This window comes from Podarcis liolepis, assembly GCF_965112155.1.
Source record: "Podarcis liolepis genome assembly, chromosome: 10".
In the NCBI taxonomy this organism is placed as follows: Eukaryota; Metazoa; Chordata; class Lepidosauria; order Squamata; family Lacertidae; genus Podarcis; species Podarcis liolepis.
The window spans coordinates 73,262,065-73,281,751 of NC_139562.1; the positions used below are offsets into that span (position 1 = coordinate 73,262,065).

The 19,687-nt window shown below is 43.0% G+C and overlaps 1 protein-coding gene across 3 annotated transcripts in view; it reads left to right on the forward strand.

Annotated features, from left to right (window-relative positions):
- The first annotated feature begins 514 nt into the window (after window positions 1-514).
- The window catches only part of BEND7 (BEN domain containing 7), a 55,218-nt gene continuing 36,045 nt past the window's right edge, over window positions 515-19,687 (forward strand). Inside the window, exons 1-3 of one of the 3 annotated variants that reach the window (XM_083464190.1) lie at window positions 515-1,687; window positions 8,338-8,421; window positions 16,355-16,654. In XM_083464190.1, coding sequence (XP_083320316.1) covers window positions 1,627-1,687; window positions 8,338-8,421; window positions 16,355-16,654 — 445 coding nt within the window. In that variant the 5' untranslated portion in view covers window positions 515-1,626. Of the gene's footprint in view, window positions 1,688-7,835; window positions 7,894-8,337; window positions 8,422-16,354; window positions 16,655-19,687 lie in introns of those variants that run through there. The other 2 variants (XM_083464192.1, XM_083464191.1) reach the window with 2 other exon arrangements.

Consider the following 19,687-nt stretch of genomic DNA (forward strand, 5'->3'; position numbering starts at 1 on the left):
GCTTCTTCATGGCAGTCACAGACCGGTCATTAATGTGTGTGTGTGTTTTACCCTTGTGCATTCCCCATTCGTGTATAAGACAACACCCCATTTGGGTCAAAAAGAATGGGCAAAAACATTGTCTTATACACAGAAATGTAAATCTTGGGCCAAATAGTTTTCTGTTCATTTTTTAATAGAATAATCTACTTGACTTGCTGTTGAATTTGTAAGTCTTTAAGGCGCCACAGACCTTGTTTTTGCTTGCTTCGAAGTAATCTGCAGTACTTGAAGAACATGCTTGGTAGAAATAATAGCTATTTTTGACGAGCAATTTAGGAATAAATACATACAGTATTTCTTAGTCATGTTGTCTAACATGTTGTCTAACATGACTTAGTCATGTTATCTTCTGACCAGCCCAGCGCTTGCAAAATCCACCTGACCCACAAAAGCCGAGCAAGGAGCTCTGGAGCGGAGACCGGCCCGCCTTGGGGCCTCTGCCGCCCGGCACCAGATCCTCCCGGACTCCGACGAATTAACGCCCTTTATCTCTTAAATCTGATTTTGCTCTATTATACTCGTGTGCTTGCTGGAGGAAGTTATGTGCGCGCCTCCATTCCCCCCCGCCGATTAACCCCCCCCCCCGAGAACTGCCTGCGCGTTTCTCCTCCTTTTCTTTCGGGGCTCTCTTTCTTTTTGGGGGGCGTCTGCCATTCCAAGGCGCGCTTCCCCCGCGGAGCCCCGGCCCCGTCCTCTCGTCAGCTGCCCCGGCGGCCCCTTCGCCCGGCAGGCCTGGCCAGGAGTTCTCGGCGGCGCGTCGTGAGGGACGAGGAGGCCATTTGCTGATGGAGAGACGCGCGCGCCTTCTTCGCCCCGCCACCGTCTCCTCACGGGCCGCCGCCGCCGGGAAGGAGCTTGGGCGCCCACGGAGCGAGCGAGTGGCGGCGGCGGCGGCCTGTCGGAGGAGCCCCTCGCTCGGAGGAGCGAGAGGCCGAGGGGGAGGGCACAAAATGGCGCTTCTCGGCTGGCCGCCGCGACAGCCCCACGCCCCCTTGCCGGGCGCCCCGCGCGGGAGGAGGGCAGGCAGCGCGGGCGAGAGACCCGCCGCGGCGGCGCCGCCTCCTCCTCCATTAGCAGGCAGGACGCGGCTCTCCCCGCCTCTCCCTCCGCCTCCCCGCCCGGCGGTCCTCGGCGTGGCGCACGCTCGCCAGCCGGCCTCGGGGTGGCGGCCCGCCGGCCCGCCTGTCACATCCGCCGCGGGGCGCGCCTGGCCTGGGCTTTCCCCAGCAGGTGGCAGCGGGATCCCAGGCGCCGCCGCCGCCGCCGCTTCCGCCTCCGCCGCTTGGCCCGAGGCCCCCGCCGAAGCCGGCCAGGCGACGCGGCGGGAGAGGAGGGACGGCCGGCCAGCAGCCCCTCGCCAAAGTTTGGAACGGGCTGGGCGGCGGCAGCGGCGGCGGCGGGGAGTCCGGAGCCAAGTTGCCCCGCGCCCCGAACTGCGCCTCTTTCTCCGGCGCCTCCCGCTCGTCTCGGGCTGCCGGGAGAGGCGGCCCTTGGTCGTCTTGCGGGGCGGCTGCTGCTGCTCGCCCTCCGCCTCGCAGCCCTCCTTCCTCGCCGCCTCCCCTCGCTCGCCTTGGCTCACACACCATGGAGTTTACGGAGAGGAAGAGAAGCAGGAAATCCCAAAGCTTTAAGCTGATCAATCAAGGTACGGGGTGCGAGTGTGTTGGTGCGCTGTTGTTGGTGTGGGATTTGTGCTCGTCTCTGGGGAGGAGAAGAAGAAGAAGGAGAAGAAGGAGACCTCCTGTGCAAATCTAGAGGAAGAGCAGGATGTTATGAAATAGGTGCCATTCCCTTCTGTCCGCCTCTCAATATTTAAACTCCCTAATTGTATTAAGGCTGGAAGCGCTGCGTGTGTGTTGTGTATGGCGGGGGGGGAGTCTTCTCCTTCTCCATTTTAATAAAATGGACACTTTTTTCCCTCGGTCGGATGAGACACATAAGGATAAAGTTAGGTCTTGTTTCGCGGTGAATGCCTTTTTAAAAGAAAAATAAAGGCTCAAATCAGGGACATAACGAAACATTCGTACTTGGGGAGAGGGGGACCTGTTTCTTTCTCCTTTTCCAAGTACTGAATTCCTCTCGGTGCGCTTGCTGCCTTCAGCTTTGTTTCTCCCGTTCCTTATGGACCGATTGTGCCCAGACACGCATCGAGACGGGGAGCTTGGCGGAGGTTGCCTTCAGCACACGCGTCCACAAGGCAGCCCGTGAAATCACACAGGATCGGGCGCGGGGCGGGGGGGGGGCAGGCAGGCAACTTGTCCTTCCCGTGTGAGCTCCTCGGAAGAGGAATGCGGATCTCTAAGCAGAATAATGGCAGGAAACGTGTAAAAATGTGCCCTTTCACTTTCGTCTAAGGGGTGTGTGTGGATAGATAGATAGATAGATAGATAGATAGATAGATAGATAGATAGATAGATGGATGGGTCGTTCCTTGGTGTTGTATAACAGGTGTTCTCCTTGGGAGGTTTGTACTCTTATTTCATTTGACTTTAAAACATGGCTGGAGAAGGTCCTTAGCACTGAACGCAAATATCTCCATGAACTGCGTATGTGCCCTGCATGATAAGTTGAGGGCAGGTAATTTAGAGGGTAGTGCTGCTGTTAGTCTTCTTCTTATTTGATAGTTCATCATTAAATAATTCAGACACTCTTCTTTAACTTGTCATTTGTGGTGGAAATTGGATACAGTATAAGATTTCTGAAATAAAGAACTGAGAAGGAATAGATAACGTAAACATTGGTTTTCTCTTTTTTTTAAGCCTATGGCAACACATTATTGAAGTTTACTTTTTTAACCAAGGGGTTGTGGTTATAGCATGATTGCTGTACTGTTGGACAGTAACAAGCAAAGACTAATGTAAGGGAACTGTCACACAGTGAAAATTGGACTGATTTGTTTCAGAACTTCTTGCCTTTCAACTATACTTAAGTTATAATATATAAAAGTAGCTGAACGCATACATTTCCATAAGATAAGATTCAAATAAGTCCTGAGCAATAAGAAGTAAATGCAAATTACGTTCAGTGCTCAGGGGTTAAAATATTCAACAAAGCATTTTATCTGACCTCCAGTTCTACAAATGGTTTCTTTTCCCTATTGAAGCGTGTATGTTTTGATTAAAAAAAAATAAGTAGATGGTGCACAAAGCAGTTTTAAAATTTACAATTTTAGAAAGTGTGTGGTTCATCTGACACTTCTGAGCTGTTGTTTTTATTTGACTGATATGAGGATTTGTTTCCACTGTAGTTGATGTTTCCCTGGTAGGTGTTTCCTTAGCAATAGGCCTGTTCCTTCTGCTCGAATCATAACATCAGGAATACAGAGAAGTCTTGTTTGCTGTCATGGATCTGATAGGCCCTGGACTATAATATCCCAGGGAAAGGAGAGTATGACAGACAGGATACTGCTAATTATTATATTATGTGAAGTTTACTATATATTACAGCTTTTAAACTTAACACTCATGTGACTCAAACTGTTCATGATTTATTTGTATTGGATATAGTACTGATTTCCTATTTTGACACAGTAGTTGGGTAGGGTAGTATTCACCTAAGTTTTACTTAGAGTAGATCTATTTAAATTAATGACTGTGGCTAAGTTAGGTCCATTAATTTCAATATATCTCCTCTGAGTAAAACTTAATTGAATGTTATGCATAGTCCTCCTTGATACTTTGACAATTTTATATGTTTGTATTTATTTTCATAACATTTATACACTGCTTGATTGTAAAAAAAACTTCAGAGCAGTTTACAAAAAGAATAAAACAATTAAATTATAGGTAAAAACAGTTAAAAATAACTATTTTAAACATTCAATGTGATTACTGCTCATGGAGTCTGGGCTTAAGATAAAGGTTCCCAGGACATGTTAAACTGCAGTACCAGCACAAGTTGGAAACGAGCAAAAAAATCCCATGAATGGTTGCCACACCAGAAAGAACTACGTATGGTGGCTCAATGTCATAATTATGCCAAAAGGGTGGCATAAATCTTTGCTGAAACTTTTCCCCAAATGACTGTGTGTTGAGTCTTGTCTGTTGGTATTGCCTGTCAGTCTCATTGGTTGAGTCATAAATCATACACCCTTATTGTCTTCTGTTGCATTGTTTGAAGCATAAAGTCTAGTGAACCTTCTTAAGTATTATAATATGAATCTTTTTTATTATTGAAACCCAGCCCAAGGGATAGAGTAAAGGATTTGCACTTGTCCCAGTGAAGAGAAGGTATTGCAAGTCTTCTCAGACTCATAATTAATGCAAAGGACGTGAGTTCCACAGGTGTGGGGAAAATCATTGAGAATGTCTCTGACACCCAGATGAACTTGGAGGTTAAACTTCATAAACCTGGAGAATGTGGTCTCTAAGTAACAGTGTCAGCAACAAGCCATTTTACAAATTGGTGATGTTCAGGAGGCTCACATTTTATTTATTGTATCTGATTAGGGACAAAATGATATAAATGCTAGAAGATTATCTGGAATCAACCAAGTTTATAGTATCTGTAGTACTCTGCCGTCCTGGAACTCCTGCTTCAATTAATTGTATATGATTGTGACTCTCGCCAATATCAGGTTAGCATAGCATTAGTTTCAGTGGGAACACTGGATGCCACATGAGCCCAATTGGAATGAATGGAGGTTGTGCAGTCAGTGCATAGTGCATTGTGATTTTGATATATTAGGATACTGTATGGTGCCTCCTGTATTACATTCAGCTAGAGAGACCAGTGGTGTCCGCATGCCCAGATATTTAGAATCTTGAACCAGGCCCTAAATCTAATAATAATTTCAAGTAGAAGCATTAATTTATTTTAAAATCTAAAAAACAGAAGAGTCTGTTCTGAACTTTTGGAGGACAAACTGTAGTTACTTCTTATATTTTTGTCATTGCAGGCATGTTTCCTAGCCAAGGAATATTGTGCATTGCATTTGGCTCAGGGGCTGTGTGCTCACTTATTGTAATATTAAATCTTTATTTCAAAATTGCATTTAGAGTTTAGCAATCCATATTGCCTTGGTGAAAGCTAGAAATTGTGAACATAGTGCAGACTCTTAGTTCCATTCCTTTCTCCCCAGTGCAAATGTCTGAATGGATCGTGTGCTCCTGTCTAGCATGATTCAAGTAATGGATCTGGTTGCTCTGTTTCTCTTGTCTAAAACCCAGTTCTCAATGTTCTGTTGCACCAGGGATAGCCAGCCTCTTTGGACCGGTGGACACAATTTTTGAATTTTGAGAGAGTTCTGGGATGCCAGGCACAGAATAACTGCTGGGGCCCACAAGGGCATAACACAAAATGGCTGCCATGGGGAGCATGGCACAACATAAAATAAGGGAGACAGCTACCCTTGGAGACATTCCACTTACTATGGGAAACTAGCTTTTTCCAGGCCCGTACAGAAGGTTGGGGAGCAACTGGGTACTTCTGCCCTGGGCCTCAAAGAGCTAGGTATACCCGGGGGTCCTGCCAGGGGCCTAATGGGCTTCTGCTGCATTGCCAAGAATGCCCTGGGCTTCCCAGCTGCCCAGAGACTTAATGGGTGTAACTGTATTCACTGCAGGCCTTCAATACTAAAATATGGACCTGCATTACTGTGTACTAGCGTAGAGCGTCTCATGGACAAGACTCCTGCCCCAGGCCTCAGACAAGCTCTGCACAGGTCTGGCTCTGTCCTACTGCCCTTCATTGTGTAGAACCCCCCCCCCCCAAGTGATGCTGTTTCTGTCTAACAACAGAGAACATTTCTTAGTACCAGGAAAAATGTACAAAGTGGCCACACTCACTGCCATTTCACAGAAATTGTTTAGAAGGTACCTTCACATTTTGTCCCATAACTTACTTTCTAGGGAAGAAAGAGACTTACTTCTTTTTTAAAAAGAGAGCTCCCCAGTTAAAACCTTGTAGGTGCCGTGGTATCTGCAGGCATTGGGTGTACCCCTGTGGTACACGCTCGTGTGATGAAGAAACAACCACCATGAGACGATGTAGATGAAGGAGCAGCTCTATGGACTACACAGGCAGGACTTGCACTGGCTGGAACTCCCATCAGCGAAGGGCAGTTTTACCACTACCCTGGTGGTGTCCTCAAGTGCATCTGTTGATTTTCTTTCACATAAACTGAGTGGTTTGCATGAGTTTGTAATAAGGAAATGTAAAATCCTGGCTTTGGGGACGCTGACACTGGTGACTCAGCCCTCAGTGGCAAGAATAGCATAAGCAGGTGCTCATCCCTTAGTGGCCCTTGCAGTGCAGCTCCCCACCTCTGTGTATGCCCATGGCACCCTAATGATGGGCATTTTGATACTAAAGAATAACAGTGTGGTTATTTCAGGCAGGGAACAGAAGAAACCATCAATTCCAGGGACCCTGGGATCTTTAAATATATACATCTCCTTTTGTGCATAACACTTCCCTAAGACCACATAAATCCTGTTGCAAAAATGTGCTTAGGATTAGGCTGTAAAAATGAGTTAGGCTGTCAGTTTTTGCATTCTCACTTGGAAATCATTTCCTTTGAAGGCAGTGGGACTGACTTCTCAGTAAACGTGTCCAGAATTAATTTTACACTTTCTTATTCCTAGAACTTAATAAGAGCTGGAGTTTATGTAGTCTTTCTCCTAGACTCTTGCAACATCCCTGCAAGGCAGGCAATATTCTTATTGCCATGGATGAAAGGCTGAGGTTGGCACCCCCCCCCCCCCGGTGAATAGATTGCTGAAGTAGAATTTGAACTCAGGGTATACCACTCTTTGTCTTACCCTTATGTTGCTCATATTCTCTGTTTCTGCTGTGGCCTTTTTTATCTTAGGGTGCCATTGTTCACTAGTTGGGCCAGTAGGCTAAGTGCCAATAATTTAATGTAATGTGCTAGATTTGTAATGCCTTATCCCTTGTGTTTGTGATCACTCCTATGAGGACGATAGCTCTTTTGTGTAACCTTTTTATTCGCTAGGGTCTGTCTCGCAGAGACTTCAAAGCATTCTGTGAGTTCATGCAGACCAACACCCTCAATCATTTCTTGATTGCTGGCCTCTGAACTGAGGACAAGTGTGAGCCCGGCTAGAAGAACCATCTGCCTTGTTGTTTTCTTACTTTGAAGAGACTCAGTGCAACGAAGTTTGTGAACCTCCTGCTTTATAGCAGTGAGAAGAACAAACATGCAAAACGTGGTGTCTCCTCCATAAGTAAACATCTTGAGTAGTCACTCAAGGCAAACTCAGTCATAGAATGATAGAATTGTAGGGCTGAAAGGGACCACAAGGGTCAGGCCATCTAGTCTCAAGGGGGGGGGGGCTTGAACCCATGACCCTGAGATTAAAGAGTCTCATGCTCTACTGTCTGCACTATCCCAGTCCCCACTAGCCTTTGCTGATGAGAGCAGGGATTAGGGACCCATCATTTGATTTCTCTGATATTTTTGCATAGAGGAGATAGATTGTCAATAAACTAGTTTTGTTCTGACATTAGATCACACTTCCATTGGATGTAATGGATATTCCTTATACCAGACTCCACTGTTACTGAAGATTCCTTATTTCTGAATATTTAATCTGTCAACTGCAAGCCTAAGGACAGAGTGTGCTAGCAGTAGGGTCAGAAACAAAAGCCAGGAATATAGTCTTCCTATAAATGCCTGCCATAATTCCTTTTTTCTGCTTGCATATACCTGCCTGCATAGGTATTATTACTTATTCACTATGTAGATGTGATAAAAAGGGAGCTTCTACATTCATTGTATGTATTCAGTTTTATTTGAATTCTTTTATTAATTTCCATTCGTAGAGCCTGATCTGTTCCTGTTAGAATTTATTGGCAACCTTCCCAGATAAAAGGCCAAAGAGCTAAAAGGTTATTCATTGAGCTTCCCACTAATTTTGTCATCAGGCAAGACTTACAAATTTCTATTTGTCTGTAAGGATGGCACACTTTTCATTTCTGTCAAAATCTCCCATGCATTCTGAAAGACACAGCAAAAAACAACACTCCAGATAGTTGGTGTCTGCTATATTAATTTATTGTGAAAATGAACACCACAACTGAACCCCCAGACATAGCTGTTTGCTGAAAAATGGAAAATATTTTGGTTAAGTGCCTTCAGCAAAAGCAGAGGGCTTTATTTGTTTTTAGGGAGGGATGACACAGAGCACGTTTTCATTGACTGATCAGATGTGCATGGAATAAAAAAGCAGATACATTGGGAGATTATGAGATAAAATTGTAACATCGTATTCAGTGTTCCTTTTTTTTCCAGATCACTTGAATTCTAATTCATCTCCCTATTTTTAATTCCAGATTATCACCATGAGGCATACAAGATCCCTGACTATAGTAATGATGTTAATGGGGAGGCCAAAGAAGCGCAACAATTTTATTTAGGTATGTTCTCACGTTGATTAATTTCTAAATGGCACATTTGTGGCAGCAAGCATGTGGGTGGGTGAGAATTACTGCATGCCTATAGGAAGTAGTCGCCATTGTTTTATAGGATGTTCTTTTGAAATGTCTTCCTATTTTGCCAATTGCCAACATATCTTTTATTAACATTTGCTAAGAATGCTGTAATTTGAGACATAAATGTTTATTAGTGTCTACCCACAATGCTAATTATCACTCACCCGGAGAACAAGATGCTGACTACGTAGTTTGCAGCTCTGTGCTCAACCCATTTACATTGCATATTTGCTGGCATGCTTCACCGGCAATAGTTTGTGTAATTGGGGCATTACATCTTTGACATCTGGATAACAGAAATTCAATTTCCAGGAAGCCACTATTTGTTTGGTTTTGCTTTGGCCATGGCTGGGATTATTGTGTTGTCTTAATAGAATGTCCCTTCACCTCTGCAAACATGGCACTTATCTTAACCACAGCCAAATTAAATTAAATCAGGGGTCCAAAATGTGTAAAGAAAATAATGAAATATTATTGTCTTCCTAACTGAAGCTTGATAGGACTTTATCAGTGAATTGCTCATAACTGTCATGATTGCCCCTACTATGATTCTGACCCCCTATAGTTCAACTGCTCATACCTGCTGTAATGCAGAAGAATCCTAGCTGCTCTTGATCCATCTTATAAAACATATGTATTGCTTAATGCCAAAGATTTTAAACAGTTAACCATAAAAGTGCTTAAGTTCTCCTATGGAGAAGAATCAGACACTGCAGAATTCAGTGCCTCACTGCTGTAAACAGAATTCTTTAATTTCATTCATTGCTGCCACACTTCAAGTGGGGCAACAGCTACTCTTATTACACATGAGCTACTTCCCTCCAATGTTGTGCTGTGCAGTGGTCTCACAAAGTCCCCTGCTGGGCCTGGTAAAATGGCTGTGTTGGAGAAAGTGTGGCTGTCACCAGAGACTCACGTACTGTGACATCAGCGGCATGGTAAGATATGGGGGTAGATAAACATTTCTGAATCTGTTATGCAAACCCACAAAGGTGCATTGGTTCTGTTCTCTGTTTGTGGTTTTAACATTTGAAGCATCTTTTTTTACGTCGCTTGTGGTAAGCCTTTGGCTTTGTCCATAGTGTTAAGGGTTATTTTGGCATAGCATGGCAAGGTGTGAATTTATTTTACTTTATTTAATGGGTTTCAGATTTTTGTCTCCCAAAAAAGACTCCATAGAGCTATCAACCTCCCTCCATTTCTAAAAGTTCTTAAGAGTCATAATGCTTATATTGCTTTCCTCTGCCTTCTGTGGAGTGCATTGCTTTCCAGAAGCACAGGGAAACATAGGTCTGTTGTAAACAATTTTTACAATGGTTTTAAACTTGCAGTTGAGATTCTGCTTTTGAAAGGTTAATGTAGAAAACTAATTATGCAATCCTGGTAACCAAATGTGTGATGAGACATTTATCTGTGTAATTAACAATGAAGAACTTTATAGTTTCATAAAACTGAATGCTACACTGTGTGCAGTCTTCAATGTGAATTTATTTTGAAGAGGTCAGAAAGCAGAGATGTTTATGGCTGATATAAAGTGGGACTGAAATATGCTGTAGTGCAGGTGTCTGTGTGTTTTACTACATTTTTGTTTTGATGAATTAGATTTTGGTAGACCAATAACTTCATTTTGCCAGAATAAAATGAGTGAAGTGGGCTTGCAGTAGGGAAGGGCTATATAGTGTAAATGATCGTGAAATTCTATACATGTTTATTTGGAAGTAAATCCTATAAAGTACAATGAGGTTTAAAAAGGTAAAGGACCCCTGACAGTTAAGTCCAGTCGCGAATGACTCTGGGGTTGCGGCGCTCATCTCACTTTACAGGCCGAGGGAGCCAGCGTCGTCCGCAGACAGTTTTTCAGGTCATGTGGCCAGCATGACTAAGCCGCTTCTGGCGCAACAGAACACTGAAACCAGAGCAGCGCACGGAAACGCCATTTACCTTCCCGCTGAAGCGGTACCTATTTATCTACTTGCACTTTGTTTTGGCGTGCTTTCGAACTGCTATGTTGGCAAGTCTGGGACCAAGCAAAGGGAGCTCACCCCATCATGGGGATTCGAACCACCGACCTTCTGATCGGCAAGCCCAAGAGGCTCAGTGGTTTAGACCACAGCACCACCCGCGTCCCTCATACAGTGAGGTTTACTCCCAAGTAAATGGGTATAGGATGTGTACCCTCAAAGCACATTATCCTCAAAACAATATTTTTAACCATAGTCAATCAGAAAAAAATAGCAGTCCATATTATTAAATTTACTTTCATCTTCTCTTTTAATAGCTACAATTGCTTATGTAAGTGTTGGGTCAAACACACTAGTGATATTTTCTGAAATCTTGGGGCCAAATTCCAAATTACAGTGGTACCTCAGGTTACATACACTTCAGGTTACAGACTCCGCTAACCCAGAAATAGTGCTTCAGGTTAAGAACTTTGCTTCAGGATGAGAACAGAAATCGTGCTCCGGCGGCGTGGCTGCAGCAGGAGGCCGCATTAGCTAAAGTGGTGCTTCAGGTTAAGAACAGTTTCAGGTTAAGAACGGACCTCCGGAATGAATTAAGTTCTTAACCCGAGGTACCACTGTATGTAGTAGGCATATCATGCGGACCCCAATGTAAAAAAGTTCACTGTCCTTAATTATTGGTTCAGATAGGTAGCCATGTTGGTCTGACGCAGTCGAAAGAAATAAATAAAAATCAAAAAATTGTCCCGTAGCACCTTAGAGACCAACTAAGTTTGTTGTGGGTATAAGCTTTCATATTCTTCACTCTAAGGTGCTATGGGACACTCTAAGGTGCTATGGGACAATTTTTTAATTTTTATTTATTTCTTTTGACTTAATTATTGGTAAATTGCTGTGTCAATGATACTATTAAAAAGATGAATATTGTGTTTTTTATTGCTAAATTTCCTACTTGTGGAAGGAAGCCTGTACTGAGGCTTATGTGCATGTTGAACATCTTCAGGCCTTGAAATGCTATGAACTGGCCTGCAAATATTATTCAAGGAGATCAGCAATGTTCTGATATCCTTGGTGGAAGAGAAGACAACACTGGTATCCAATTATACAGTACACTTCTCCAAAATAGGGAAAGATCAACAAAATTAATCAGGGTCAGAGTAACCATGTTCAATTCCTCTAATGAGAAATAAATAGAGCAATGATTCTAACTATACAGAACACTCATTGGAAGGAACATAGGAGTCAGGCCATTGGTCCATTAGACTGAGTCAAGTCATTGGTCCATTTAGCTCAGTATTGCCTACACTGACTGGCAGTGGCTTTCCAGGTCTTCAGGCAGAAGTTTTCCCCAGCTGACACTGGAGATGCTGGAGATTAAACCTGGAGCCTGGTGCATGCAAAACCGTTGTTCTGGCACTGAATTGTATTGTAGTTCTGTTCTGCTTAAGGTGACATTTTGGAAATAAGGCTCTTCTTGCTGAATAATAGATACAAGGAAGCATTTACCTGTCAGAGTAAATAGTGCATGGGAGGGTTCCCTGACAAAGGCGTTACCAGATGTGTTGGGAACTACCTTATAATACTAGGCACTACTTCACAGTGTTAAAACATGTTCTGTACATTAGTTTGTACATTAGTTTGGTCTATCTCACCAGCTCTCCTATGGAGCTCTGTAAGAAAGATTTTACCAGTATAGGCCACTGAGTTTAAGCTGTTTATTTAATTTATTTTTATTTATTTATTCAGTTTGCATACCGCCCTATACCCGCAGGTGGTTTAAGCTGTTGGTGCTTCTGATTCCTTGTAGGGATAGGAGCCCATTTAGATTGGTTTGCCTTTGGAAACTGATGGAGCAAGGTGGTTTCCTTATAGTTCCACCACTATACTTTCCAGCCAAAAGGGCTGGCAGTTCTGCTGTGCTCTCTTTGATCTGTGGAATGCTGAAGTGGCTCTGTTAACAGACACAATTGCTACTATACATAATATTGTATTGATCTGACCCTTGGTATTCTGGGGAGCTTGTGGTGATGAAACAGGTGCAAAGACAACTTGAATGCAAGTGGAAGAAGATGCAGAATGAATCTGACTAGACCCATTTGAAGGCTGATGGAGAATAGAAGTCTTCTCTGACACAGTGTCTGCTCTGTGTCATCCAGTTGAGCCTTTTCCCAGATAACTGAGTAGGCTCACACATTTGGATAACTGGGAGATGAATTGGAACTCCTGGTACAGCCCACTGTTAATTATTTGCCAAGCATTTTCCAGGTAAAAATCATTGTCTTCTGCTTTGACTTGTACTTCTGGTTGACAACAGTACAAATACCAGAAGTTCTTTTAGCACCATTTTGCTGCAATTGCTTAGCTCATTTTTAATTATTGCAGCCTGAGGGTGACATAGTGCTTGGAAAGGTTTGACCTACCTTTAGTGTGCTTGACCCTTGGCCACCTTGGCTGATAACATCTAGCTAAAGGGGAGGTTAATGCCACCTTGTGAGAGGGGATGGCCCATGCTGCCTTGAAGGAAGTTGTTGGACAACTCTTCCTAGGACCTTTCAGATTTGTCCAACTATTGGACATTGGTAATCTTGGCCAAAGCATCTAAAAGGGTGCAGAGGCACCACATTTCAGGACATTCCTAGATAACAATGTTTTTAGGACTGAGACTTCCTTGGTTGTACTGGAGAGATAGAGGGATTGTGACCCTTTTTATTATCTTTGAGCTCTCAACAGCTTTCAGTACCATGGACTGTGTTATCCTTCTGGATAGCCTGGCATGGATGGGAGTTGGAGATGCTGTGCTCTGGTTGCTACTCCTCTTTCATGGGTTAGTTCCAGAGGGCAAAGGTGGGGGGATTTTTGCCCAACACTTTCACATCCATTTTATTTACAGTTCTACAGAGTTCATTTTTATCTCCCATGCTATTTAACATCTACATGCAAGCATTGGAAATGGTCATACAGAGTTTGCTGATGACCCCCAACCATATTTCTTCTTTTCATTTACAACAGGCGAAGTAGTGAATGTTCTAATCTAAACAGGGCTAGAGGCAACTAAAACTGAAGCCAAATCCAGTTAAGATGGGCAGTGTAAGTGACCATTGAGATGATATTCAACCTGTATAGACAGACATATATAGGTTTGCATAAGGGCTGTGCACAACACCCATTAGTTCAGTGGTGATGCTGATTATGATAATATAACTATTCTGCCCTTCCTAAGCAGATGAGGACATGGAAAGAGCAAGCTGGATCCAGCCAATGGGCCATCTAGTCCAGCATCCTCTTCTCACAGTGGCCAGCCACATGCCTGTGGGAAACCAGTGAGCAGATAAGAGCACAAGAACACTCTCCCTTCCTGTGGTTTCCAACAACTGGTGTTCAGAAGCATTGCTGTGTCTCCAGCTTTGGAGGTAGAGCATAGCCATTGTGGCTGGTAGTTACTGACAGCCCTCTGCTCCATGAATTTGTCTAATCAAAATGGGTTGTATACATACCTTCATCCAGATGAGCAGAAATCTCAAGAAACAGCACTTCCACATCTAATCTGCATTAAACTTCAGCTGGTTTGCCCTCATTAATACCAGATCGGCCTCCAGATGCAGGTTTTAAAATATATAACCTTTACAATAAAATGTTTAGGGCAGCTCACAACAAACATTAAAATACAATAAACAACAAATCAATAACAGCCACAAATAGAGGGCAGAGTCATCAAGTATGTAGCTCAAAGCCACAGTTTGATTTGCCAGGAGCAGACCTCCTCCAGCTCCATGCCGGTGTAGCGTAGTCACTAAGAAACTGAGCCACCATCTAGGAAGTCCCTGGTGTTCTTGCCTCAGCTATGAACGCCCTAGGCGGCCTTAGGCAAGCCATTGTCTCCCATCCTCAGGCACATTGGTAATATAGGTATAACACTACTGACCTACCTTCCAGGGTTGTTGCAGAAGACAGTGTATGTGAAGTGCTTTGAATAGTTGAAAGAGCTATACAGAGTCTGAGTATTATTGTTGTCACCCACACAGAATCTTCCAGGGAAAGCCCCATAGAGTCCAATCTAGCTAAGAGCTCCGTCCAGGTTCAGTACTCTCCACAAAAAGAGTATTGTAACGGGGGCAGATTAATAAAGGGAGTACAGTATATTAAAGGGTCCAGATATGACTCAGAAGGGCTGCTCATTTCTGCTTCAGCAGTGTTTATGCTGCTTATGATGGTGGATTTCTGCAGATCACAGGAGACTCTTGTCTCCCTAGATCTTCCCCAGCACTTCTATCAGGTTCCGGAGGCTGAGCAGCCACTCTGAAAAGCTGTGAAAGCAGAAGCTTAGACTCTTGGCATTTTGTTTGTTTAGTCCAAGTATGTGGAGAAAAATGCATGTGTCCTGCAAGGAAGTGACTTCAGCGTAGAAAACTCATCTTATGTGAATGCTGTCTGTTTTCAATATCCATTTCCACTCATGCTTAAAATGCTTGATAGGTTTGCTACAGACTTTTCCTACTGCTAATGAAATGTATTTGCATGCCTCAGTGGGCAAAATGGCAACATTCTGCTCCAAACATGCACACATTCAGTGTGGAATAAGCACAGTCATAAATAAAATTAATACTCAGATGATGCCGAGTACATAATTGTTTTTAAATGTGCAGAGTTGTCATTAGAAACAGTGGCATTTTTCATATATATTTTTCCTTTTCACATTCTGAATTGCTATGCATCAGAGACTGGCTATACGTTAGTCTGTGGATATTAAATAGGCAGGTATTAAATAAAATGTAACATTTTCTTTTATTATTAATTTTGTTGTTATTCCATCTTCTCCATCATTATAAAATTCCTTTGAACTAACAACTCGCTGCTATGGATTGATCCTATGAGGGGCTAAGTTCTCAAGCTTGATACAGTAAATCAGTAAGCGGTTAATTGTGCAAACAAGGAACTCTTTCAGAGTCTAGGCCAGGCTCAGTGCAAATAACCTCTCTTTGATTTCAGAGTAGGTGAGTAGAAGGGATTGGTTTTAGTCCTCTGTGTTTTGCTGGTACTTCCAAGGGCCAGTACAGTTGTAAAATTAAGTGGTGTTAAAGGACGAGCCTACTGTTTCCCCTCAGGTTCATAAATCCTGTGCCCAGGTTCAGTGTTATATCTGACTTGCTAACCCTGATTAAAACCCTTGAATGCCCCACAATTTTGGAGAGTGTGTGGCTCCTGTGGCTCTGTTCTTCTTACTCCACGTTGTTACATTTGCAGTAGCCTTAATGACTCTCCAGAAAGGTGATTTTCATTTGTTTCTTGTAATGAGAATAGACTACTTTTTATGAACTATGACATTTTAAGCATGTTTTATTATCACTTACTGTACATCCCAACAGCTGTGGCATTGAAGCAATACAGTGGTACCTCGGGTTACATACACTTCAGGTTACAGACTCCGCTAACCCAGAAATAGTACTTCGGGTTAAGAACTTTGCTTCAGGATGAGAACAGAAATCATGCTCTGGCGGCGTGGCGGCAGCAGGAGGCCCCATTAGCTAAAGTGGTCCTTCAGGTTAAGAACAGTTTCAGGTTAAGAACAGACTTCCAGAACGAATTAAGTTCTTAACCCGAGGTACCACTGTACTTGATAATTTGAACTAACTTAAATGGTTCTGTGCATATATTTTTTAACTCTTATGCAGACTCAAACATATACTCTCTACGTTGTAGGTGATCATGTATTTAGTATCACATCTGCATAGTATGCATGGCAACAAAATAGTTGTCTGCATACATATGTGTGTGTGCAATGCCAATCGGCATGCATTTCAGAAAGTAGACATCCTCAAAGTCAAACGTAGTAATATGTATCATGTATCATTACCATTTTTGCTAATTTACTGTGATAACTGTGTCTCTGTTTTCTCTAGGAGATGAAAGCCGGGAAATTAAAAAACAAATTACAGGGATGAGAAGATTACTGAATGACAGCACTGGAAGAATATATCAGAGAGTTGGCAAAGAAGGAGAAAAACTGAAGGAAGAACCCCAGGACTTAGATTTGGCCTGGGCTCAGCGTCTGAATCCCCCTGCAGAAACCCAGGCAAACCTCCATCCAACTCAGAGTGGTACTTGGAATGAATTATCCCCCCAGATAAGCCACTATTCAGGGCAATATGGAACTCGGTCCAAAACCTTCCAAAACCAAGCAAGAACCGTAGGTGCAAATGGTAGGATCCACATTTATACATCCACATTTATACATTTAAATCACTGCTTATTTGTTTTGTTCTCTTTAAAAAATGAGTGCTGAGTTACTTGGATAAAATAATTTGGCCGTTATGTTAGAAACATAAGAATCTTCCTTATACTGGCTCATCTCGGTATTGTCTATCCTGACTGACAGTAACTCTCCGGGCTTCCAGGCAGTCTTCTGTCCCAGCCCTGGCTAGAGGCTCCAGGGATTGAATCTGGGACCTTCTGCATAAAAATTCAGAGAAAGTTGTACAATTGTCAGCTGTAAAAAGTTAAGGTTTTTATGTTTGGACCCAAAGCTGATGTTAAACCTCTTTTAAATGGTTTTTTAGGTACACTGAAAATGCATTTTATATTAAGGCTACAAACACTCTATCGTAATGATAGATTATTCCATAGGTAGGGAATCTATGGCCTTCCAGATGCTGGTGAATTCCAATTCCTATCAGCCCCAGACAGCCTGGCCTGGAATGATCAAGTCCAGGTTGCCCACCCCTTCTTTAGTTCATGAATGGCCAACCTATGGCACAAGTAAAGGCATTTGTGGCACATAATTGGGGGCCTGCCTCCTCCATGCCACACTTCTGCCTGTGGGGTTCAGTGGACTACAGGGGAAAATATGATGCGCACAAGAAGGTGCTTTCATGTGCATAGAATGGCATGCTCTCGTTGCTGGACTTGGCGTATGGCTTGTTGGTTACCACCACTGTTTTAGTTGATTAATTGGAAGGTGTGTTTTGCTTCTGGCACTTAGTAATAATATTTCCATTTCATAACTAGATATAGCCTTCTTTTACTTGGTCAAAATTAATTTATATCATAGAAAGAAGTTGGCTTGGCTTTGAGGTCTGTATTGATTATTACAATTATAGATGGGAAATGTGAATGTGCACCCACAAAATCCACTTTACAAAATTAATTGTTTTTGACTCTCTTATTAATAATTCCGCTTGCAGTGTTGGTTGCATGTATATAGACAAAGACACTGATGTATTCATCACTTGTAATAGATGCAAACATTCATCACTTGCATCTATTATATCAGTGTATTAATTTTCAGTTGTGCAGAAGAGGAAACAATACTGTCCCTTTTGTACTCAGTTTCATTTCTGTTAGTGCATTGGCTCAGATTGAACACAGGAAGGATAGTACTATAGCATAGTACAACTATTTTTTTTCTTAACTGTATTGTGTTTGTTTGCTTAGAAATGTGGAAAATGCAGTACAGGTATAGCCCCCACTTACACAGGTTACATCCTGGGGCCTCACGTGCATAAGTAAAGTGGGGATACCCTTTAAACACCCTCTTTGCCAATCTATACCAAAACTGCTGTATCCAAAAATACCCACAACTAGAATTGAACCTCTGGGACCAGCAGGAGGCTGGAGGACATGTGGGAAAGAGGCTGCTGCTGCTGCTGCTGCTGCACTACCCCACATATCAGCTCTTAGGCGGGGAAGCTGAGCAGCATAAACAAAGCCCTGCTGTGCCTCCAGTCTTTTTGGGGCTTCCTCCGCCCTCACTGACATCCTCTTTGGGCTCCAGGTAAGGTCTCCTCGCGGGTGGGTTCTGTCTCCCACCATTTCTGTGCTTGAATTGAATTGTTTAATTGTTTCCCAGCACCGCTTGGGTACACGGTTTCATGCAAGCAGAACACATGTAAGTGGGGGTGCCTGTACAGTGGTACCTCGCAAGACGAATGCCTCGCAAGACAAAAAACTCGCTAGGCGAAAGGGTTTTTTGTTTTTTGAGCTGCTTCGCAAGACAATTTTCCCTATGGGCTTGCTTCGCAAGACGGAAACGTCTTGCAAGTTTGTTTCCTTTTTCTTAACACCATTAATACAGTTGCGACTTGACTTCGAGGAGCAACTCATAGAACGCAGTGTGGTAGCCTTTTCTGAGGTTTTTAAAGACTTTGGTGATTTTTGAAGCTTTTCCAAAACTTTCCCGACACTGTGCTTCGCAAGACGAAAAAAATCGCAAGACGGCAAAACTCGCGGAACGAATTAATTTCGTCTTGCGAGACACCACTGTATTGTGTTTCCAGTCATATGGCTGCTTTCTTAATGTGGTGGAGCAAGAGAAGAGTTCCATGTGCTGAAAGTGTTTAGGTTTCCAGTTGTTTCTTGTCTTTGTGTGGGATCGGATGCATTACTTCAGGATAGCTGGTGCTCTCATCCTGGGACTTGAGTCCAAAAAAGTGGCTAGCACCAGCAAGGCTATCTTCTCCCGCTGTGGCAGTGACTTGCCATTTAATGAGCCTTTTCCTCTGAAGACAGAGAACTGCTCCTCTCCAGCGCTGAGTACACACACTGTACCCAGGAACAGGGGCAAAGAGCAACCCAGTTATTGTGCAGCATTCCTCCTTTCCTGGAGAGAGAGAGAAAGAGATGCTATGGTCTTTGAATTGAGACCTGAGGGGCAGAGTCTGTACAAAGGATCAAATGTGTTTGTGGCATGCTTTAACTGACTGGGCAAGTCCTGTTATTGGGCAGAAGTGTCTTCACAGGATAGAGAAGATAAAGGAATAGAAGGGAGATTAATAATAATAATAATAATAATAATAATAATAATAATAATAATAATAATAATAATAATAATAGTAATAATAATAATAATAATAATAATAATAATAATAATAATAATAATAATAATAATAATAATAATAATAATTTATACCCCACCCTCCCTGGCCAAAACTGGGCTCAGCATGGCTAACATCAAATGTATAACACGTTAATGTGGAAAGAAGCAAGTAGCAACAATGCCAATGAACTGTAATACAGTATTTAGCATTTATAGAACTTTGAAGTGTTCAAAGTCTTTCACATTACAACAGCCTTTGCCAACCATGTGCCCTCTAGAAGTTCTGAACTACAACTCCCATCATCCCCAGCCAGCACACAGACCTGGCTGGGGATGATGGGAGTTGTAGTGCAAAGCAGCTGGAGGCACCAGGGTGGCCAAGGCTGCTTTACAACAAGACCGCAAGGTCCGTGAGGCAAGG